This window comes from Mus caroli, unplaced genomic scaffold, assembly GCF_978045245.1.
Source record: "Mus caroli unplaced genomic scaffold, Mus_caroli_1 scaffold_17, whole genome shotgun sequence".
NCBI classification, from domain to species: domain Eukaryota; kingdom Metazoa; phylum Chordata; class Mammalia; order Rodentia; family Muridae; genus Mus; species Mus caroli.
In genome coordinates, this window is record NW_028227272.1 from 30,491,800 (window position 1) to 30,516,340 (window position 24,541).

The window sequence follows — 24,541 nt, forward strand, 5'->3', positions numbered from 1 at the left end:
TCTCTCTCTCTCTCTCTCTCTCTCTCTCTCTCTCTCTCTCTCTCTCTCTCTCTCTCTCGATGTATAGTGTCCTTTTCAATTGAAAAAATATATACTGGGTTCTGAACCTTTTTGAGTTGAACAAATCCTGATGTTTTTTTCCATTTAAGTAGATAGAATTTCTCAATTCATTAACAGTCGCATAAAATTAAGTTAAATTAGTTTTCTGTGCTTTAGCAGATTGATTGATACCGGACTTTTCTCCCTGCATATATGAGAATTTGAAATTGAAGATTAAACTGTACTTCTAGCAGTCCTTTATAGGAACATGTAGGGACTCTGGTAGTAGGGATGCCATTACACAGGAGGTGGAAGAGAGCTTCCAAGGTTTTTACTATGGACTTTACCCAGTCTAAGTCAGATTGTACTTTCCTACTTTAAAGGTACCACTTTCCTAATAGCCTTTTCCAGATTATTTCTGAAAGAAATTTTTTTTACAACCTCTAGTGATTATTGCTTATGTTGTCCTTTTAAAATGTAGTATTTACATTTTAAAAACTTTGTTTTTTGCCTTTATTTTTTTTTAAACTAGATCCTTACAATAAATGAGGATGGATCACTTGGTTTGAAAACCCCTAAATCTCATGTTTGTGAGCACTGCAATGCTGCCTTTAGAACGAACTATCACTTACAGAGGCATGTCTTCATTCATACAGGTATTGAATTAAAATGGACTTGTGGCCATTAAAATTATTATCATTGTTGTTTTTACCTTCGTATAAATGTCATCTAATCTTAAGACCATAGCTTACTTGGCATTGTCAGTCAAAATCTGTAGCCAGGCCATCAGGAGGAAACCGAGAAAGACTTTAAATGGGAGGACAATTAATTAATTCAGGTATATCCATCTAATAGTGTTAATTGGGTATTCACTTGCCTTAAAGTTCTCTTTTTCAATGAGAGAAAATGCTTACGGATGTAGTAAGAGCCTGTTGGATTCATTTTTCTGTGTATGAGCATCTAGGTGTATGAACAGCACAGGCAGTGTTTGGAAATCAGATATTAGAAATGGTAGCTAACAAAAGTAGAAGTTAAAAATCGTGAAATTGTTGAAAATAGAGCTAAAGGCTGATCACACACCTTTAGAACAGCAAGCTAGAAATATAAATGACTTGGTGGGTAAAGGAGATGTGTTGAAGTAGAAAATGCAGTGATAGCCAGAAGCCGACAGAGAAAGGATTTAAAGAGACCTCAGGGTAGAGAGACCGTGGCTGTAGTCTGTGGAACAGAGGTGAGGACTCCTGTAAGCTTCAAGCCCAGTGGATGAGGAAGCACTTCAGACTTGAGACTGCCCTTGTAAGGTGTGGTGGGAGGAAGGAGGAAGATACCGACCAGCAGTGCAGCATGGAAGCATGGCTTCCCCTGGGCAGACCACAGCACTGGGGATTGAATGCGGTCTCCAGCAGAGACAGACTGCTTTCAAGGACAGGGGTAAGGGGTAGAGAGGGATGGTTAGCCACTGAGAACAGGATGCGCATGCCTTCAGATAGGGAACACCAGGACTCTGGACAGTGCTTCCTTAGCTTGTATCTTTTAAGTTTTGTTTTCTTTTTTATTAAAATGATATAAATGAAATTTTATTTTTTGTGTGATTGTGAAAATGTGAAACTTTAAATCCTGAGGGAAATTTTTGAGGGAAAGTATAACTGTTAATGAAAAATGTTTTTTAAAATCATGTGGTGTTTTAGAATTTCCCCAAATTTGGACTTCTAAGACATATATCCTCAGAAGTAATGACTTAAAGTGTTGTCTTATTCATTAACTAATATATGGATGTCAAATTATTTTAAGGCGAAAAACCGTTTCAATGTAGTCAATGTGACATGCGTTTCATACAGAAGTACCTGCTTCAGAGACACGAGAAGATCCATACTGGTGAGTGCTGCGTCCTGCCTAAGCTCATTGTCATCACCACAGGTGGAGGGAGGGAGGCAGGGAGGGAGGGAGTCTAAAAAGGCACACTGCTTAAGACTATCAGTCTCTTAATTGTAGTTAAATCCAGGTTTTAATGAATTACAACAAACTATTTTGACATAGTTCCATAATAATATAAATTACATATTTTGAGTAACAGAGAAGGAAACTTTCCTGAAATAGCTGTGTAAGCTAAGTAAAATTATCATTCACACTTATAAGCTTGTGGAGTGTTGACTTGTTGAGAATACTAGAGCATAGCATCCTTCATGTCTCTTTGTTACATGGCGTACTGTATCAAGAAAGACACTGCCTATGTCTCCATCCTGGGTTAATGATTTTAAGCAAGTATTTTGGAAGCTCACTAAAGTGATCTATATGTTAAATTTTTCAGTCTCATTTTAAAGCAAATGTCTCAAATTTTCTAAGTGACTTTGATTTAATAGACTATTGACTTTTCTTCTTTGATATTTCTAAGCATTGTAAGAAGATGTTTCTTTGAAATTAATTTACAGTGTTCAGGAGGTGAGGTGTGTGTGTGTGTGTAACTTGGGTTTTAGATTTTGTTGGAATTAAGAATGGTGATAAATGCTAACAGTGAAAATGCCAGGCCTGCGAGTTATTAGGGCCTTGTTATGTCCCTGTCCCAGAGTTATTTTGATGTGGTCTTATGGTATGTGCAGGATCTGTGGAACGGGATCCTTGGACACACTAATAGATAGAAGCAGCCTTTTTTAATCAAAAGCTTTCCTGTGTCATGTTTGGTTTTATTTTGAGACAGGTCTTAACTCTAGCTAAGATGGCCTGGAACTCTGTCTTTATGCCTCAGTCTGCTGAGTGCTGCTGTCATCGGCATGAGCCGCTATGCCGGGCTGAATGGTCTGCTCTTTAACATACTGTTTTGTATATCATTAGGTAAACATTTATCACTCATTTATCACTGGTGGAAGAAAAAAATCATGTGACTTTTATGTGAATTGATAGTTAACTTGAAATTTCAGTGCAATAATAAAAATGTCAGGTACAAGGTGAAAAGAGTTGAATATTTTCATGTGTATTAGATTTTGATGATTTGTTCATTTAACAAAAACTTAGTGGCTGATCTTTCAATGGTTTTCAGTTGCTAGGAGTACACAGAGACTATTTGGAGATAAGAGACTTATGAATAAGCATCATATAATTAAGTGTTGTAGATTTCTTGAGAATTACCCAGAGAAAGCCTCTGCAAAGCAGCCTGAGGCAAAGTTACAAGTCTGTGTGTGACTGGATGGGTGAGCGTGATCTGAGAAAGTGAGACATAATGCTTGTCCTTTTGTCACTCTGACATTGCACTGTGGTGAACTCTGAATGCCCTGGCCACAGTCTTGTAATAGTTCTATCCTGGTTTCCTTCCTGACAAAACAACACGGGACATGCATTTGTTCTAGCTCTCAGTTCCAGGCTGCAGCCTGTCACAGACAAGTCAAGGCTCATACATGCATGCATGCTGGTTCAGTGCACTCTCCTCCAGGCTCAAACCACGTGCTTCTCACTTCTAGGCTGTGTCTTATCACAGCTATGAATGCAACTAAGAAAATCACCATAGACCCGCTCACAGACCCACCTGATCTAGACAGTGTCTCACTGGGACTCCCAGTGATGCTCAAATGTTCCGGTGGCTCTTAAAGCAGACTCACACTTTCTGATTGGGCGAAGGGAAGTGTAATGAGTAGATTATTGAGAATTTACTAAAGAAATACCAGGTGCTGCTGTTTAGTCCTCACATTAGTTTTGAAAGGCAGGAGGTATTACTGTCCTCAGGATATATTAGGCAACAGAGAGAAGATGAGAATTTCTTTAACTTCTACAATGTAGTAAATGAAGTTGCCCAGACTCCAGTTCAAGGCTCTGTCACTCTAGAGACCAAGATACAGCCACTGAGCAAAATGAGACAAGAAATAGCTATATAACTTTTGGCTCTTTGAATTTTTCTTCCTGTCACTAAGCCAGTCAATTTTGGCTTAGCTTCTCTGTGTGTTAGTAACATCTGCAATGAGTAGAAAGCAGAGGCCAGCATTCTCATGTTACAGAAAACAGCCTAGAAGACATACTGACTCCAGAGGAGTCATAACAAGGCAAAGACACTCTCAGAGTCAGTCTCTCCCTCCCCCTCCCCCTCTCCCTCTCCTTCTCCCCCCCCCCTCATGTATACATGTTGGGGAGGGGGAATTTTAATAACAGTTTAATCCAAAGGAATTGAAATTTAAATGTTATAAGGCCAGTAATTTTCAAACTCCCACCCATCCTGTGCTAGCAAGCTTACTGTTTTGAAACTAATTTTTAAATAAAATCCAGCACTGAGGGTTACCAGACATCAAGGCCTGACCTTGGTCCCCAGTACTAACAATAAAAAAAGCAAAAGATGCCAGGGCGAGATGGCACACACCTTTAATCCCAACACTCAGGAGGCAGAGGCAGGCAGATCTTTGAGTTTCAGGACAGCCAAGGCTATACAGAGAAACTGTTTCTAAACAGACAAACAAACAAATGAACAAACCTTAAAAAAAAAACAAAAACAAAATATCAGAGAAAATCCTAAGGCCAATACCTAGCAAATTTACTTCAGTGGCAGCTGTTGAGTCCCAAAGTACAGCTTTAACCACTGCCACACTGTTATATGGGAGAAGACTCACCACCTCGCATCTGGCTGTTCATCCATATCCTCTACAGCAACGTTGTAAATACAGTAAAGGGCTTTTCTGAGCTGTGAATCGTAAGACTGAGAACCCTCAGCTTACAACTGGTCAGAAGTACAGATGAGAGGACTTGAAGCAGCGTCTGAGGAGAGGAGAGTCTTGCGCAGGCCCTTGTGGGGTTGGATTCCAGCTCAAGTTATGTTAGCTTCTGGGCAAAGGAGATGTCTGTGTTTCTGAATCCACTTAAATGATTAACTTCACCCAATCTTTTATATTGTCAATTAGTAGTATATAATGTAAAAGTATTAAAAGTCCAGAGAGCAGGAATTTATTACAATTTTACAAATTCCTTTCAGTTTTCATGGGTTGATATCAGTACTTTGTGGTAAGCTTCCATAAAGATGGAAAATATAAAAATCACATTAGTGTTTTGTTGTTGTTTGTTTTTATTACTTTAAAAAAATTTTTATTAGATATTTTCTTCATTTACACTTTAAATGCTATCCCCTTTCCCTGCTCACCAACCTACCCACTCCCACTTCCTGGCCCTGGCATTCCTCTACACTGGGGCATAGAGCCTTCACAGGCCCAAGGGCCCCTCCTCCCATTGATGACTGACTAGGCCATCTTCTGCTGCATATGTAGCTAGAGCCATGAGTTACACCATGCGTTTTCTTTGATTGGTGGTTTAGTCTCTGGGAGCTGGGGGGGGGGGGGGTACTGGTTAGTTCAAATTGTTGTTCCTCCTATGGAACTGCAAACCCCTTCAGCTCCTTGGGTCCTTTCTCTAGCTCCTTCATTGGGGACCCTGTGCTCTGTCCAATGGATGACTGTGAATATCCACCTTTGTATTTGTGAGGCACTGGCAGAGCCTCTCAGGAGACAGCTATATCAGCAAGCTCTTGTTGGCATCCGCAATAGTGTCTGGGTTTGGTGGTTGTATATGGGATGGATTCCCCAGGTGGGGCAGTCTCTGGATGGTCATTCCTTCAGTCTCTGCTCCACATGTTGTCTCTGTAACTCCTTCCATGGGTATTTTGTTCCCCCTTCTAAGAAGGATTGAAGTGTCCACACTTTGGTCTTCCTTCTTCTTGAGTTTCATGTGTTTGGTGAATTGTATCTTGGGTGTTCCTAGTTACTTTCTCATATATGGTTTCTCTGTGTAGACCAGGCTATCCTCAAACTCAACCATCTGCCTGCTTCAGCCTCCCAAGTGCTGGGATTAAAGTCATATGCTACTTCTACCACTATGCAGCTAAAAACTGCACTGATTATTAGCATTGTCATTTAAAATAGCCTTTAAGGAAGCACTCTTCAGCGCTAACTTATCATTGAGTTTTGTTTTTTTATTACTTCCCACTATAAAAAGAGAATCCCAGTCTTATTATGGTTTGAACTTTATTAATAAAAACTTTGTAGAAGTTTATCTTTTTATATTTGTATCATTCAGCAACTTTGATTACTTCTTGGAACACTAAGTCTAATATATTTACTGTCTAATATATTTTATAGGATATGCTGTCTTAGTTCTCCTCTTACTCTCTCAGTTCTTAGGCCTCTATTTTGTTGACATTCCTGTCATTCATTCATTCATTCATTCATTTTATTAAGATAGTGTCTCACTATATACCCCAAGCTGGCCTGAAACTGTGTAGACTGGGCTGGCTTTGAACTCAAAGAGGTCCACCTGCTCTGTCTTATAAATGTTGGCGTATCAAAGGTGTATGCCTTTACAACTGGGCTCTCTCATTTATTCAATTGAAGGCATGGTCCCTCCTTACAGGGATGGTTACTAGACCCCAGTGTCTGTGATTTCTATTTCGTTGCTGTAAGACCCGCCATGCTTGCTCACACTGTTAGGACCTGGATTTTAAGATTCCCTTTTCTTTACAAGGACCCAGAATTCAGTCATTCTACCTCTTCTCTAAATTACTTTTTGTTGCTGTGATTAAACACTAACCAAAGCAGCTTATGTGAGAAGAGGGGCTTATTTCGGTATTTAGATTACAGTCCACTATCAAGGGAAGCCAAAGCAGGAACTCAAGGCAGAAACTGAAGTAGAGCCCGTGGAGGAAGAACGTTGCTTACTGGCTTGCTTGCTTTGACTTCCTCATTTATCTCTCTTATACAGCTTGTGCCTACCTGTCCAGTTGTGACACCATCCACAGTGGACTGAGATTTCTGCATAAATTAGCAGTTAATAAGATGCTCCACAGACAGGACCACAAGCCTGTCTGATAGAAAATGTCTCAGTGCATGTTCCCTGGTCTCATGCTGAGACAAGTTTCCTTGTCAGGTTGAGAAATTAAGTTAACTGTGACGTTCCATTTTGTCAATTTTGGCACACAAACCTCTTCTTAAAACTATAACCTTTCCTTTCTTGTTTTCAAAATCTCCTATTAATATCTTAATATAAGATACTTTTTAAAAGTCCCAGTCTTTAAAGAATTTCATATGCAGCTAGAGATACAAGCTCCGGGGGCACTGGTTAATTCATATTGTTGTTCCACCTATAGGGTTGCAGACCCCTTCAGCTCCTTGGGTACTTTCTCTAGCCCTGTGTTCCATCCTATAGATGACTGTGAGCATCCACTTCTGTATTTGCCAGGCACTGGCATAGCCTCACACAAGACAGCTATATCAGGGTCCTTTCAGCAAAATCTTGCTGGCATGTGCAATAGTGTCTACGTTTGGTGGCTAATTATGGGATGGATCCCCAGGTGGGGTAGTCTCTGGATGGTCCATCCTTTTGTCTTAGCTCTAAATTTTGTCTCTGTAACTCCTTCCATGGGTATTTTGTTCCCCATTCTAAGGAGGAATGAAGTATCCACACATTGGACTTCCTTCTTCATGATTTTCTTGCGTTTTGCAAATTGTATCTTGGGTATTCTAAGTTTCTGGGCTAATATCCACCTATCAGTGAGTGCATACCAATGGTTATACCAGCCTGTTAGAAGGGGCAAAGGTTATCAGGCCATTTATGTCAGATTTTGAATAAAAAACCTGGTTTCTTCCAGGCAGTGGTAGAACATGCCTTTAACCCTAGCATTTGGGAGGCAGAGGCAGGCATATCTTTGTTAAGTTCAAGGCCAGACTGACCTACAGAATGAGAGGATACTCACTTTTGTGATTGGGTTACCTCACTCAGGATGATATCCTCCAGATACATCCATTTGCCCATGAATTTCATAAATTCATTCTTTTTAATAGCTGAGTAGTACTCCGTTGTGTAAATGTACCACATTTTCTGTATCCCTCTGTTGAGGGACATCTGGGTTCTTTCCAGCTTCTGGCTATTATAAATAAGGCTGCTATGAACATAGTGGAGCATGTGTCCTTCTTACCAGTTGCAACATCTTCTGGGTATATGCCCAGGAGAGGAATTGCTGAATCTTCCGGTAGTACTGTGTCCAATTTTCCAAGGAACCAGTGATATATTTTCTTATTCTAGGAGAGAAGAACTGGATCACAGTTAAATTCAGATCAAAGCAAAACTAAAACTGAACTGTGTAAATGGTTAATGCTTGACATCTGGGACTCACTCATGATCATCTGGATCCCAAAGGGCTTGAGTATTCCACCTCTCCAGCTTTGCTGTCCTTGGCACGCTAGCTTCTTAGGTAGGCTCGGCCTTGCTCCACTCCATACATGCTGCTCTTCCAGTCAGTTATCCCGTGGTTCTACATCTTCAGTCTGCAGGGATCTCTTTCTGGACTCTTTCACCAGTGACTTCTCTTGGCATTTCTTCTGGCCATGCCACATGATGGCAGTCGTCAGCTTTTCCATGATCCCTTCAGGACTGTAGCTTTCAGGCAGCCAGAACCAGTTCTGTATGTGATACTCTGCTCTAGTCCCATATGGACCACAGCTTCTCTATTTGACCTCAAGGAACACTTCCCAGAAGAGTTTGCTTCAACGAGGCTGGTCTCTTAGTAATCACAGCTGACTCTTCAGCTCCACCTACAGCATCCATTGTCCCAGGGAAGAACAGGTTTCAATGTTGATGATGAGACTGGATTACTGGATGCTGGTCTCTTCTGATTCTTCAGTCCTATTAACCAAAAACCAGATTCTTTGGGTTTTTTTTTTCCCCCTTTTCTTTTCTTTTCCTTTTTGGTTTTTCAAGGCAGGGTTTCTCTGTGTATCCTCTCACTCAGTCTGGCCTTGAACTTAACAAAGATATGCCTGCCTCTGCCTCCCAAATGCTAGGGTTAAAGGCATGTTCTACCACTACCTGGAAGAAACCAGGTTTTTTATTCAAAATCTGACATAAATGGCCTGATAACCTTTGCCCCTTCTAACAGTTTAAAAGCCATGCCTTCTTTGTCTGCCTCTCAAGCCTTCTTTAGCTCACACAGAACATCCCATAGAGCTCTGAGCTCCCGTTGGCTTTTCCATATCAAGAGTTCTCAGAAGCCAGGCGTGGTGGCACACACCTTTAATCCCAGCACTCGGGAGGCAGAGGCAGGCGGATTTCTGAGTTCGAGGCCAGCCTGTTCTACAAAGTGAGTTCCAGGCAGCCAGGGCCATACAGAGAAACCCTGTCTCAAAAAAAAAAAAAGAGTTCTCAGAGCTCACAGCCATCCTGTGAAACATGGCCAGGCCCTCCCTTCACTGTACTCTGCTGTCCAGGTCTAAGCTGTTGCAGTGTGCATTTCTGTTTCTGGGATTAACACTGACCACAGGCAACTTGAGGAGAGAAGGGTTTGTTTGTCTTATAGGTCACTGAGGGGAAGCTCCTGGCAGCAGGAAATGAAGCAGAGACCAGGGAGGTAAGCTGCTTCCTGCTTACAGAGCCCACCTACCTAGGCGTAGCCCCATCCACAGTGGACTAGGTTTTTCTATATTAACTAGCAATTTTAAAAATGCACCACAGGCCAAGCTGACTGAAGCAGATTTCCAGGTGTCAGGTTCACAGCTGAAGCTGACTGTGACAGCCCCATTTCATCATTTCTACAAATCTTTGGTCTACTTCATCTAAATTCTGTCAGTTATAGCTACTCCCTTGCTTATATCATGTCCCTTGCCCTTTACAAATTATTTTGTATGTATATTAGTGTTTTACCTATGTCTTTTTACCACTTGCATGCATGGTGAATGAGGAGGCCAGAAGAGAGCATCAGGTTCCCTGGAACTGGACTTATAGATGGTGTGAGCCTATATGTAGATGCTATGGATTGAATCCAGGTCCTGTGGAAGAACAGCCAGTGTTCTTAACTGCTGAGCCCTCTGTCCAGCCCCAACCACTGTCTCGTCTTTATCAGACTTGCTTTTTTGTAGCTAGAGTACCAGGGATTGAACTGAACGCCCTGTGTCCTAGGCAAGTTCTACTGAGGGCTACATTCTTAGTCTTTTCCTGGCAACCTCACCCTCATACTACTTATCTGACTGTACTTTATTTTATTTAAGTATAATTGTATATTTCTGCTCCTTTGGCTATTGGAATAAAAAAAGCTATGCCAAATTAGAGTCAACTTACTGGTATTTTGTTTATATTTTTATTTCTTTTGTAAGAGGGCAAGAGTCATATGTGCATGCTGTTGTTCATGTGAAAGTCAGAAGACAACTTGTATGAGTTGTATTCTTTCATCATGAGGGTGAAATTCAGGTTGTCAGACTTGACAGTAAATACCTTTGCCCACTAAGCCATCTTTCTGGCCCCATGAATTAGGATCATTTAACAATAGGTTCCGAGTATCTACTGTGAATGGCTTCTTTAGTTTATTCATCTGGAATGGGTCTGTAGTTTTATAACACATTGAAACTCGTGTGTGTGTGTGTGTGTGTGTGTGTGTGTGTGTGTGTGTGTGTGTATTTGAGACAGGGTCTTACTGTCTAGTTCTGGCTGTTATTAGAAGTCACTGTGTTACCAGGCCAAACTCAAACTCAACAGAGATTTGCCTGCCTCTGCCTCTCAGGTGCTGAGGTCAATTTGTGGACCACCAAGCCTGGCTGTATGTGGTTCTTTTACAGGAAAGACTTATTGCCTTTTTTACCCAAACAAGTTTTCAGTCTTTGTCCTTTCTATAAAACACCAGCAATTCAGCCACCCTTGTCACTTGTGGTTGCTTGCCTACTTGCTGTGTATGGCCAAGGTTAGATTACTCAGACATTGAGATTTTAAATTCTTAGCACTGGGAGTATCATCCATGTGTTAGAAGTCCTTTGGTGGAAGGTGAGATAGTCACCTTCCTTTGAATGACAGTTGAGAGGTAAAAGTAGTAAAGGTTTGCACACTAAGGGTCATGAACGCAGCTAGAGTCCCTGGGTCACAGGCTGACCTCTTCTAAGCAGTGCTTGGGGAGACTTACTGTACTTTACAAAACCTCTGGAGATTGTCAGTGATTTGTATAGACGTGGAGAGAAAAAGCTTTTTATCATTCATTCATTCATTTGGGGTTTTTTTGAGACAGGGTTTCTCTGTATAGCCATGGCTGTCCTGGAACTCCCTCTGTAGACCAGGCTAGCCTTGAATTCAGAGATTACCCTGCCTCTGCCTCCTGAGCACTAGGATTAAAAGTGTGCACCACGAGGCCCAGCTAGCAGAGAGCTTTTTCTTTTAATAGTGTTAGTCGTCCCTTTTTGAAAAACACATACATCTTTGTAGCCACATTCTTTTTTTTTTTTTAGGTTTTTCGAGACAGGGTTTCTCTGTGTAGCCCTGGCTGTCCTGGCACTCACTTTTTAGACCAGGCTGGCCTCGAACTCAGAAATCCGCCTGCCTCTGCCTCCCGAGTGCTGGGATTAAAGGCGTGCGCCACCACGCCCGGCTGTAGCCACATTCTTGTTTGTTGATAGAGAAGGTCTGTTCAAAAATTTTCTGTCCCGTTTAATAGGCAGAGCTATATTTTCTGTCTTGTTTTGCTTCTTCCAGAATATTATTTAAGTGAAAATATGTGATGTGTAGTCCTAAATCTGAATTCCCTCGTCAGCAAATTTGAGTCTTTTGTGTTTTTGATGAATCAGTAATTTGTTCCTTTTTGTTGCTTTCCATTTTATGGATATAAGCACTTGTAGAAGCATGTTTAGGGTTGTTCAATGGTAGAGATTGTACACAGGTGCTAGTGAGAGATAGCTCAGTGGCTAGGAGCACTTGTTGGAGGACCCAGGTTCAGTTCTCAGGACCCACATCACCACTCACAACCATCTTTAACTCCAGTTTCAGGAAATCTGATACCCTCTGACTTCCACAGGCACCAGACGGCACATGGTACATAGATAAACAAGTAGACAGATATTCTTGCATATAAAATAAAATTAGTATTTTTTTAAAGTTGCATACAGCTTTTTGGTCAACATGTGTCTCACTTTTGAAAATATCTTAGGATGGAATATCTAGTTTATGCTGCAAATGGATATTTGGTTTTATAGGAAACCAGTAAATTACTCTAAAATGATTGTGCCATTTTACATTTTTATAGTAACTGATGAACTTTCAATTTGTTCTGTAGCGTGTAGATTTTGCTATCCTGCTTTAAAATCTGGGAGTGGGCCTGGCTACAAGCCCTCACCCAGAGAATATTAGATCCGTGAGTGAAGAACACAGACCCATGTTTTTCAGTTTCAACCTGCCTTATTGGCTCAATTACTGGGCACTACTATGGCTAGCCTGCCCTTCCCAATACTCTTAGCTCAGCACCACTTAACTTGCTCTCAGCTTCAGTTGTTCAGTTACCTTTAGTCCCTGCTCAATACTCTAACCTCCTGCCTGGAGAAGCAGCCTATGACCACTCCACCTGGTTGGTTGGCTTTTCTTCCTCTGAAGCATGGCCCAAACTCCTTTCCTCTCTCTCTCTTTCTCCTGTATCTGCTACCTTTCCTGCAAGGACCAGGAAGTCCTGCCTAGTCCACCCAGCTAATTGGCTGCTAGCATCTTTATTGATAGCTCAAGAACTAATTGGGGAACAGGACCTTAGCATCAGACCCACCCCCTACATTGTTCTGCTTTGTTGAGACAGGCTCTTACTGTATAGTCCAGGCTGGTTCGGGAGCGTAGTCTTGCTGAGTGCTGGGGTTGCAGGCATGTAACACCATGCTCCACTTGATCTGCATTCTTGACCTTGTCATATTTACTTTGACCATTCTAACGAGCTTTACTTTGCATTTATTATGGTATTTTAATTTTACATGTATGGGTGTTTTGTTTAACAAGCATGTTCATGCACACCTAGTACCCATGGAGGCCAGAAGAGAGCATTGGATACCTTGCGATTGGAGTTACAGATAGTTGTGAGGTATCATGTGGGTGCTGGGAAGCAAGCCCAGGTTCTATATGAGAGTAGCCAGTGTTCTGTATTCATTTACACTTTTGTTGTTGTTGTTTTCTTACTCGCACTGATGGAGTGATTGATTCCCTCACTCATTAAAGAACATTGGATTGTTTTCTTACTTTTGAATTTTGAGATTATCAGATACATAATTAGTGCCTTTTCTGCTGTAGATTGATGGAAAAGACGTCAATCTTTTCCTGGATCATGCAACAGTTAACATTATTTACCATATGACAGTCTCCCTCTCTCTCTCTCTCTCTCTCTCTCTCTCTCTCTCTCTCTCTCTGTTTTTTTTTTTTTTTTATTTTTGAGACAGGGTTTCTCTGTGTAGCCCTGGCTGTCCTAGAACTCACTCTGTAGACCAGGCTGGCCCCGAATCATATAACTATTTCTTGTTGTGATATAAAAAATAAAAGGGTACTACATTTACATTAATATATTCTGAAATATGTAGAAATGTAAGTCTAAAACTTTGGCAGATACTACATTTAGATTTTTTTTTTCCCTATTACAATTGGAACATGTAAGAAAAGGCCTGGAGTCCAAGTTTTATTATTTACTTCAAAAAATCAACAATTTAGGTAAATGGGCTTTGGTTTAGTGCTTCTATCTCCACCACCCATTTTATACTAAGGCCTTTGAAGGGTCACCAGCTAGTGTGCTAGCCCTACAGTATGGCAGCTAACTTGTCCACTGGCTCACTTGTGGCCACTAATGGCCAGTACCAGTACTGCCTCTGTGTCTGTTAAGTGCTGGGTCTCACTGCCTAGTCTCTCTGCAAGGTGCTGCCCTGGCTGATAATAGAGGGTCCTTCTTCTTGGGGAAGTTCATGTCACAGTCATGGCCTTAGCGTTGAATTCCCTTGTGCACTTGGCATAATATTCCAAGACATCTAGCAGTCAGTCAGCCAGCCCAAAGCCAAGTTGTGCCAGCCCTTGTCATAACATGGCAAAACTGCTGGCCTGGGCTTTCATTTTAATAGGCCAGAGCCATGCTGGAATCCTGACCCTGTAAACCAGGCAGGGTACAGTATGCAGTGGAGGCTGGCAGGAGTGGTAGGGGGGCCCTTCTTCATTGACTGTACTGTTTCAGCCCTTTAGCTGCCTTGCACAAGCATGGAATAAAGTCCAAATGCATCTGCCCTGCAAAACAAACAAAAGCTCATTATATTATCTTGTATATCATACAAACTTACATAGCACATATTTTCCTAGACGGCTGGTTAATCTTTTTTTTTTTTTTAATGCAACTAAAGCACCAAAAAGAAATGAACTTGAGCAGGCCTGGTGGCACATTTCTGAAATCTCAGCATTTAGAGGGCAGGAGAATTACTGTAAATTTGAGTTTGCATTGCCTACATATTGTATTTCAGACACAGATACTGGGTACAACTTCAATCAATCAATCAATCAATCAATAAATAAATAAATAACAGGAAAAAGCCCACAATCATATTGAATATTGTCATTGGTGGCACATTTCTGAAATCTCAGCATTTAGAGGGCAGGAGAATTACTGTAAATTTGAGTTTGCATTGCCTACATATTGTATTTCAGACACAGATACTGGGTACAACTTCATCTAATAAATAAATAAATAAATAAATAAATAAATAAATAATAGGAAAAAGCCCACAATCATATTGAATATTGTCATTGGAAAATATTTTAAGTATGTGACTATCTTATACTTAAAATTGTTTAGAAAGATTCATGCTTTACTTAAACTAAAATGCAGTTAGTACATTATATGTGAAATTTCATTGTAATTTCAGTTCAAGACCTGTGTTCATTTCTAATCATGTTTAATCCAAAAGTCAGTTAAAAAACATCCCACGAGCACTCCCTCCTGTCAGCAACAGCTGTATAAAGTTTCAGGTGTGCTGTTTTAACATTGCTGAGCTTGTTTCCGAATACTCTGGCATAACTCTCGAAGGCCCTTCTCAGACTTCCCAGGATAACACTGAAGGTGCGGTCCTCTGCCTCATGTGCTGGGCTAACAGGCATGCGCCCCATACCTGGTCCGTGCTTCTCAGCCAGAGACTAGAGCAGCCAAATGATAAGAGGAAATAACAGCCCAGAAATAGAGCTGTTCTTTGTAGGATTATCAGAAGGAGACTTTAAAATGTAAACTGTCACTTATGTAGTATAGAAAATGGATGAAAAATAAATTTTACCAGAGAATTGCATCATATGAAAAGCGCTCTTGAAAGTTCTAGAATTGAACAGTATAGTAAGTGATAGAGGCTACAAAAGAGAAGATTAGTAGATTGGAAGTCATTGGAAGAAAAATAGCATGGAAAACACCCAGATTTATAGTATAAACATTTCTTCACTTCTCTCAGGAATAGTCAGTCTGTAATGCTCTACACCAGATGGGTGAGAGAATCTGCACGTGGTGGAACTAGATTTCAGGTTATAGCAGAGGTAATACCTTTGTCATTAGAATTCTAAAAATGAACCGGAACTAACAGCATTAGCAGAGAGTGACCATGCTTCTAAATATTTAGAATAGACACTAAATTAAACTCAAAAGTTCTCTTAACACCAAACAGCACAGGAGGGAAGCATACAGGCAAGCTACAGGTGTTGGTGTATGCCTGCAGCCCCAGCACTCTGGAGAAGGGCAGAAAGGCTATATACACAGTGTAAACCAAGGGCTGAGGGCATAACTTGGTGTTGCAGTGCTTGCCCAGCATGTGCCAGGCTCTTCTTCCTCTCCAGCACAGCAAAAGGGGGTAGGGGCCTTTCATTTCAAAATAACTGAACCTGTAAAGGCTGAATACTTTAAAGTTATGTGTGCACAGGTATGTGCCAGAGTACATACATGGAGATCAGGGCCAGCTTCAAGGAGGTGGTTCCCTTCTTCCACCATGGGTCTGGGTGTCAAACAGGTGTTGGATTTGTGTGGCAGGTGCTTTTACAAGTTCCTGCCCCCCAAGAAACTTCACAGTAACAGGACCTAACTTCCTTGTTAGTGTACTTGTTCATAATTTCATGGTTCCATACTTTGAGCACTGCCTCTCCTATCACCAGCCTTTCACCACTCCTCCTCCCATTGATCTTCCACTTCTCATCTTCTTCTTTCTCTCTCTGGGGACCACTGCATTTTAATTAGGACTGCCTGCATGAGCACTGCTGCACGTCATGTACTTGAGTAGGGGCAACTTGCCAGTGAGAAGGGGACTCACTCCACATGTAACCAGTAAGGGCCTATAGTCCTCAGAGAGTGGTGGGGCCTTATGGAGATCTCCCCATCCATGATTGAGTGCTTTCATAGGTACAGTTTCGTGGAAGTCTGGAGCAGGTAGCATTGATGCTGTGAATAAATGGGTACAATAGCCATATGGTTCCAGGAAGGTACAGCATAGCATTGATGCCTGTGTCCCCTGGACTCTGGAGGGGTGATATAGGCATCCTATTTAGGAGTAAGGACTCCAGTTTCTGGGTCTTTACATTAACTCTTGTAGCTGCAAACAGAGGGTCTGTGACCAGGGCTGAGAGCAGCTCTCACCTATGGCTGTGAACATCCATTTTTGTTTTAGATGGGCTTTTGTGTATCCTTCCCTGGCTTTGAATTCTCCTTGTGGTTGAGAATAACAGAATTTCTGGTCTTGCTGTATACCTCCCCAGTGCTGAGACTACAAGTATACACCACCACACTTCATTCATATAATATTGGGGATCAAACCCACTGCCTTCTGTGTGCTAGCTAGGCAAACACTCTACTAGCTGAGCTATATCCCAGGCCCTAGCTCATTTTTTTTCCAGTAAAGATAATAAAGTCATCAGATATTGCATCTTTATAGATCCATTTTTAAATCAGTATAGAGTTCTGTACCCAGGAAACTATCCATCCAAAGTGTGGATGAGTAAACTGCACTCAGATGGACAGAATCCAAGAGCATTTATTATCAGCGGCCCCACCATTTAAGAACTATAAACATTCCTTACATGGAAGAAAAATGATCCCATATGAAAACAAGGAAGTGGGACCAGCAACGTGGCTCAGCAGTAAAAGTTCCAGTCATGCAACCCTAACGGCCCGAGTTCTACCTCTAGAACTGTGAAATAGCCACACGTGGTGGTGTGCATCGATAATCCCAGCATTTTTTACAGGAGGTAGAGATAGGAGATGTGTGTGAAGTTCATGGGCTTGCTAGCCTGGAGTACAGAGCACAGCAATAGAAACGAGAAAGACTCTGCCTTAACACAGTGGGGAGAGAGAAACAACTCCTTCAAGTTTCCTTTGGCCTCCATGTGTACACCTTCTACATATACATCACACACACAGTGAAGAAGGGAAAAGAAAAACATGGAGAGGCAGAGGAAGACAGAAGAGTGGCAGAGACATCAAATATGTGGCTAAGGCAGATCTGTGTGAGTTCAAGGCCAGCTACAGAGCAAGTTATAGGACAGCAAGAACTACATGGACCAAAACAAAATGGGAAGAAGAGGAGGAGAATTGTAAAGCAAGTCACAGTCATATAATCAAACACACAGGAAAAGAAACTGCTAAGAGATGCACTTTGAGTGTCTTTTACCCTAAATGCATGAGACCCAAAGTGTTTAAAATTGAAATGGTTTAGATTTCGTAATAATTGCTTTTTCATAAGATACCTTAGGGTTGGATCCAAGTGTAACAGGAACTTTATTGCTGTGGTGGCACATACACCCTAAAAGGTAATGTGATAAGACTTACTACGGCTGGCTGCACTGTGGTGTAGTATCCATACCATGAGAGGTTGCATGTGGAACTGCTTCCTGTCTCGCTTTGGCACTCAGAAAGTTTTGGATTTTTGGAGCATTTCAGATTTTTTTTTTTTTTTTTTTTTTTTTTTTTTTTTTGGTTTTTCGAGACAGGGTTTCTCTATATAGCCCTGGCTGTCCTGGAACTCACTTTGTAGACCAGGCTGGCCTCGAACTCAGAAATCCGCCTGCCTCTGCCTCCCGAGTGCTGGGATTAAAGGCGTGCGCCACCACGCCCGGCTGCATTTCAGATTTCGAAATTCTGGGCTAGAGGTGCTCAGCCTGTACCTGATTAACCCCAAACCAAACGATGCAATAGCGGACGAGTGGTATATGATTGTGTTTAATCCAAAAGTCCTAATGTAAATACTCCAGAATAGAGTCAGACTATACCAAGTCAAAGACCAAGAGACATATTTTATATGTAAGGATCAGCAAGAGGAAACACAAAAACATTAGAAAAGCATACACTGTAGACAGTTATGGCTACAGTAAACACAGCCAAAGAAGAGTTTTCAAGCAGCAAACAGAAAAGATGGAAAACATGTCACCAAGGTTTGGGAACATCAGAAGACTGGATGTTTTTAACTGTGTATGTAAGACAAGCCAACACTGAAAGGAAAGGTATAAGCAACTTGTCCATCAGATTATTTTTTAAATCAGCTGGTAAAGAACTGGAATCATGACCCCGGGGACCTGGTCTGCTCAGCCCATTGACATTGAGATATGTAATGTGTCATGTACAAATGTGCTAGGCCACATTCATAACAATTCATGGATGTGTACACATCTGGACTGTGCTTTGGACATGTTAGAGCTCATTCATCCAAAACTTACTGTACCACATTCTTTTCAAGTATGTGGTAATCATTTGTCAAAAAAGTCATAGCCTGTCATAAGCCAAGGCTCTGCACACTATCAGTATTAATCCGTAGCCAAGGGTGCAAATTTGTATATGATTTAACACAAGCATTAAAAAACAGGAAAACATTACAGCTTTGTTTTAAAAACCTGAAAATGTAGGCAGGAGATGGCTCAGAAGGTAAAGGCGCTTGTCGCCAAGCCTGCTTTCCTGAGTTAGATCCCTGAGACTCACAAAATGGAAAGAGAGAACTGGCTTCTACAAGGTGTTAACACACTGCATGTGTGGAGGTCAGAAATCAACTTGAGAGAGCCAGTTTCTGCCTTTCACATGTGGGTCCCAGGAATTAATCAGGTTCCCTTACATACCAGGCTTGTGCAGCAAACACCTTTACCACTTAGCCATCTTTCCATTGTAGTTTTGTAGTTTTAAGATTTAAAAAACAAGCAATCGAGGCCAGCCTGGTCTACAAAGTGAGTTCCAGGACAGCCAGCTACACAGAGAAACCCTGTCTCGAAAAAACAACAACAACAAAAAAAGCAAAAAACAAACAAACAGTGTATGTGTAGGAAGGAGGTGACCTCATGGCCATAGAACCTGTAGTGCTTGGGTTGGGGGAGGTTTGCTTTGTTTTGTTTTAGCTATTTGACAGCCCAATACAGAGAAGAGATAGATGGCTTAAGAATGGCTGATTCTGCATCAGAGTATGTGGATTCTGTATAATAGCAGTGTTCATCCTCTATGGTCAACATAAAGCATTCAAACCGTATTTCTCAAATGCAGTGTGTGTGCCTTGATTAGGAAGACACCAAACGAACTTCAACATAGTAAGCACTATGTTGTAGACTATAGCCAGCATTATAGTAAATGAGAGGGAGCTGAGCATTTTCTCTAAACTCTGGAATGAGATGAGGGTGGCCACTCTCTCCATTCTTACTCAATATATCACACTTTTAACTAAATAGAGCACAATTTACAGCAGCTAAATTATGAAACCAAAAAGAAGAATAAAGATATGTGGTAAATATACACAGTGGACTTTTTTCAAAGTGTTTCACCTGTGGGTAAATGGGTGCAGCTGGAGATAGTCACACTAAGTGAATCTAGGCAATGCCAAAGTATCTTTTCTTTAATCTGCACTGCCTAGATTTTACATGCAAATATGTGTATACTTAAGAATCTTTATCTTGGCTGCTCTATTCTGACAGAGTCCCCCCAGGTTGTATTGATTTAAGGTTTATTTGTGATTGGTACACATTAAGAGTATATATTTTTATGGGGGACAGAACGGTGCTTCAGCGCCTGTGTACAGTGTACAGAGATGGGATCAGGGCAGTGGGCACATTCATTCCCTGATGCGGTTATCTTTTCTTTGTGGGAGGAACAGTTGGAATCCTCTTTGGTAGGAATTGACAATAAATTGATTTGAACCACAGTTCTCTCCTGCTGTGCTATTGTCAGCCGTCATCTTCCCGTCCCTGCCTCTTGAACACTTCTCAAGCCTTACTGTTTATCATATGTTATTTACTACTCTAAAATAAACACTTTTTTGGGTGTATGTAAAAAAAACCAAAAACAAAACCAAAAGCATAAAAACAGTGTATGTGAAATGTAGTGCAGAGTACAGTTAATAGGAGGTGGCAGGTCTTTTTATTATAGCAAAATAATAAGGCATTAGGTGCAGGGAGTCATCAGAGAGCCTAAGGCCTCTAATTAAGGCCCTGATTAGGAAACACATTTAGTGATAAAGTTTGCTTTTGAGGATTGGTTTTTATCCCTTGATACTTTAATTAATTAGGAGATTATATTTAGTATATATTTATATATTATGTTTAGTATAACTAATAATTCACCGAGAAGGCTGAGATGCCTACATACAGTGTTGTATGAAGAGGAGGAAAACAGTCTGGTGAGGAGGAATTTTTTCTTGTTAGGAATTGGGGGGTGGGGCGTCAGCTGACGTGTGTGCTGAGTGCTGTCTTCATTGTTGGTCTGTTACTTTAAAGCATGTACTGTCAGTGCTGGCTGCAACGTTCAGAAACAGGCTGACTTCAGATACTATAAATCAGGACAGTATTTACTTATGCATTTTAAAATCTGTTTCTATGTTTTGGAATTACAAAATCATTTCTTTTTGCACATAGTAATAATAGAAAACCCGCTCATTTTACTAATTCCTAGTAATGTCACATTTAGATGACATTTGCCATTAATTAATATTATGCCTAAAGTTAGATCTGCTAGATGCCTTTGGGATGTTAATTACTTAGTATTAATAGGCCAAGGTGCTTTGTACCCATGTGTACTCCAACTGTACAGCTGGGCTGATTTTAAAAATGGAATGTTAGCTTGTTTGGTGGTGCAAACTTATAATCCCAATACTCTGGAGGCTGACAGTGTGAGGCCAGACTGCGCAGTGTATCCAGGCTCCATTCAAGAGAGACAGAGCACCAGGTGACAGTGGCCATGCTCATGTTGCTCAGCAGGCTGCTCTGTTCCAGTTTTCATACCTCGTTCTAGACAAGGGGTTCCCAACCTGAGGGTTATGACCACATGTAAGGGCCACATACCAGATATTTACCATTCATAAAAGCAAAATGACAGTCATGAAGTAGCAACAAAATAATGTTATGGTTGAGGTCACCACAACATGAGGAACTGTGTTTGTAGCAGCATCAGGAAGGGTGAGAGCTACTGCCCTAGACCAACTCTAAGCTACTTGAAGTTATGGTTAGGGTTTTCTTGGGATTTTTCTCTTACTTTCTTTTTTTTGTTTTGTTTTTTGTTTTTGTTTTTTTTTATACACTCTTTCTTTTTTTTTTTTTTTTTGGTTTTTCGAGACAGGGTTTCTCTGTGTAGCCCAGCTGTCCTGGAACTCACTCTGTAGACCAGGCTGGCCTCGAACTCAGAGATCCGCCTGCCTCTGCCTCCCAAGTGCTGGGATTAAAGGCGTGCGCCACCACGCCCGGCGTTTTTGTTTTTTTGAGACAGGGTTTCTCTGTGTAGCTCTGGCTGTCCTGGAACTCACTCTGTAGATCAGGCTGGCCTCGAACTCAGAAATCCGCCTGCCTCTGCCTCCTGAGTGCTGGGATAAAAGGCGTGCACCACCACGCCCGGCGATTTTTCTCTTACTTAAGGGAATTAGTTTCCTAGTGTGTTGGGTAAACAAAGAAGTCTAAACATGAATACTAGAAGCTGGGAAGCAGGTCCCAGGTTAGCTGCTTTATTCTCAGGAGTCTGGGACTAGACCACATATACAGTCTTATAAGTAGATCTTTTCACAGCTTTGTGAGAGAAACTCATTCATGAGTAGACCATATCTTTCTCTGTAGCCTGTGTGTGCCTTGAACTTAGTTCTCTAGCCTCAGCCTCCTGAGTGTCCTGTCTCTTACCATGCCTGGACTAGCCTACAATGAATGAATGAGGCAAACATATACAGTGTTTTCAGAGTTTTAATTCTTACAACTTTTCATTTTAGGCAAAGAAAAAGCATTCTATCTCAGAAAGATAGGTTTTGAAAATTGCTTCCCATTGAAGTTGACTAAAGTTACTTTTTTTTCCTTCCTACTTCTTTTACCTCTCTCTCTCTCTCTCTCTCTCTCTCTCTCTCTTTAAGATTTATTTTTATTTATATGGTACACTGTCGCTGCCTTCAGACACACCAGAAGAGGGCATCAGATTCCATTACAGATGGTTGTGAACCACCATGTGATTGCTGGGAATTGAACTCAGGACCCCTGAAAGAGTAGTCAGTGCTTTTAGCCGCCGAGCCAGCTCTCCAGCCCCACTTTTCGTTTTCTGAGACAGGTTTTCTCTCTGTAGGCCCGTCTGCCCTGGAACTCATTCAGCCAGACTGGCTTCAAACTCACAAGAGATCATCCTGCCTCCCTTCCCAAGTGCTGGCATTAAAGGTGTTGATTACCGCCACCTGGCTACAGTCACTTCTTCATTAAGGATCTTTAGGCCACAGTTCTTTTGCCAGTTGGGTTGAACCTGAAATTGACATGTTCTCATGATACTGTCCGGGTTTTTTTTAATAAGCGGATTTCCCCTTCTAGGTTGTGCTTGGTCTCAGATGCCCTTCTATAGAATGTAGTTTTCCTGGCGGGTGCACAGCTCCCAGCCTGATGACTGCTCGTTCCTAACCTCCTGAGTGTACTAGAAATCAGTCTTCGTGCTCCCAACACTTAGGAGCAAACTTCCTGGGAGTGTGGTTACTAGCCTATGTGTTGAGCTCAATAATTCTGATATCAGTTTTGCCCAGGTTCAGTTTAAGAAGGCTTTCATTTGGCTTGTATGGCCTAGTTGTTGAATTATAACTATAATTAGTTGGTAGGTGTAATAACACTAATGTTATTACGATCAGTGTCTCCTACTGTGCTGTGGAGTTAGAAGAGGAAAATGTGTCCTGGCAGGATGACTGCTGTTAGGGTTTTGAAATGTTTTTAGAAGGCTTGGCCCTTAGCTGATGGACCCCAGTCACAACACAAGTGGTTTACCCTTTGATGGATTCATATAATGATGACATTATTGGGAAAGAGTTAAAAATTAAAGTAGGGCCTGGTTGTGGGAACAGGATCACCGGGGTTTGTAGTTCCCTGGGGGCTACAACTTTCCCTTCTTTCCTGTTTTTCACTGCTTCCTAGCCATCATGAGATGACCAATTCTGTTTTAGCAGTCCTTAAAAGTAGTTAATTTATCATGTGTGTGTCAGAGAGAGACATGGATTTGGGCATGCATGTGCTATGCACACACATAGAGGTCAGAAGTCAAAACCTAGAGTCATTTCTCTGGTTTCACTCCAGGTTCTAGGGATTGAGGTCCATTTGTCAGGTTTCTGTAGCAACTGAAGGAGGAAAGGGTTTTACTGGTTACAACCCATCATTTAGGAAACCAGGATAGAAGCCAAAACCATGGGAGAGCACTGCTCCTTGCTCAGTGTTCCAGCTTGGCTTGCTTTCTTACAACTGTCTAGGCCCACATATATAGAAATGGTACACCCACAATAGGCTGGGCCCTCCCACGTCAATTGACAGTTAAGACAATCACTCATAGACATGCCCACAAGCCAACTGATGGAGGCAGTTCTTCGTTATGGTTATCTAGGTATATCAAAGTGATAAAAACTTGTGGGAACACATGGCATGCACTTTTACCACTAAGCCTTTTGATGGCTGCCACCACTGCCTTAGACCGGTTTTCTACCTTATCACATATACAAAGCCAATGGAGCCAGCCGCACTAAAACCTGTGAAAGTGTGAGCGAAGTGAATCTGTCTTTTAAATTATCTAGTTCAGATATTAGTTGCAACAAGAGAAAGGTGGCCAACACAGCTAGTTAGAAGGACATTACCTCCCCCTCCAGCCTGGGAAATTCTTTTGAACTAATGATGACAGTGGGAAATTTAGAGGAATCAGTAGGACTTGTTAATTGGAAAAATAGGAAGAGACACGGAAGGTTGTACAGGCCTCTGGCTCAGACAGCTAAGTGAATAGTAGCAACATTTTAATCTGCGCCGTGGTTAACAATCTTCAGTTTACTGTGAGATGCTATGTATTTGAGATCCTAAGTATCAGAATGTCAGGAGTGGCGAGATGATCCAGTGGTTAAAAAGCACTGGCTCCCCTTGCAGAGGACCCAGATTCAATTCCCAGCATATATACACTGTGGCTCCCAACCACCTGTAACTTTAGTTCCAGGAGATCTGACACATACTTCTGGCCTCATCCAGCATTAGGCTCGCATGTGATAAGCATGTATACATACAAGCAGATATTCATACACATAAAATAAATAAGTCTAAAATGAAAAAGAAAGAGATATGTTGAGTAGACAAAGCATGTGGGTCTGGGGATCAAATTTGAGCATAATTAAAGCCATGGCCTTCCCTCTTGCCAAAGAAAATAACATAAAAGGAGAAAGGCAGCAGGCTCAGGGACTACTGTCCTAAATGGAGGCATTTGCATTCACAAGGAAGTACCGTGCCTTGCCAAGTGACAATAGGAGTATCTTCGAGGAGAAAATTAAAGAGA

At 41.4% G+C, this 24,541-nt stretch overlaps 1 protein-coding gene across 7 annotated transcripts in view; it reads left to right on the top strand.

Moving 5' to 3' along the window:
• The window catches only part of Znf148 (zinc finger protein 148), a 123,405-nt gene that overhangs the window by 87,910 nt on the left and 10,954 nt on the right, over positions 1-24,541 (top strand). For all 7 annotated transcript variants that reach the window (XM_085832243.1, XM_029470709.2, XM_021184867.3 and 4 more), the window contains 2 exons: positions 572-695; positions 1,831-1,914. In XM_085832243.1, coding sequence (XP_085688369.1) covers positions 572-695; positions 1,831-1,914 — 208 coding nt within the window. The remainder of the gene's footprint in view (positions 1-571; positions 696-1,830; positions 1,915-24,541) is intronic.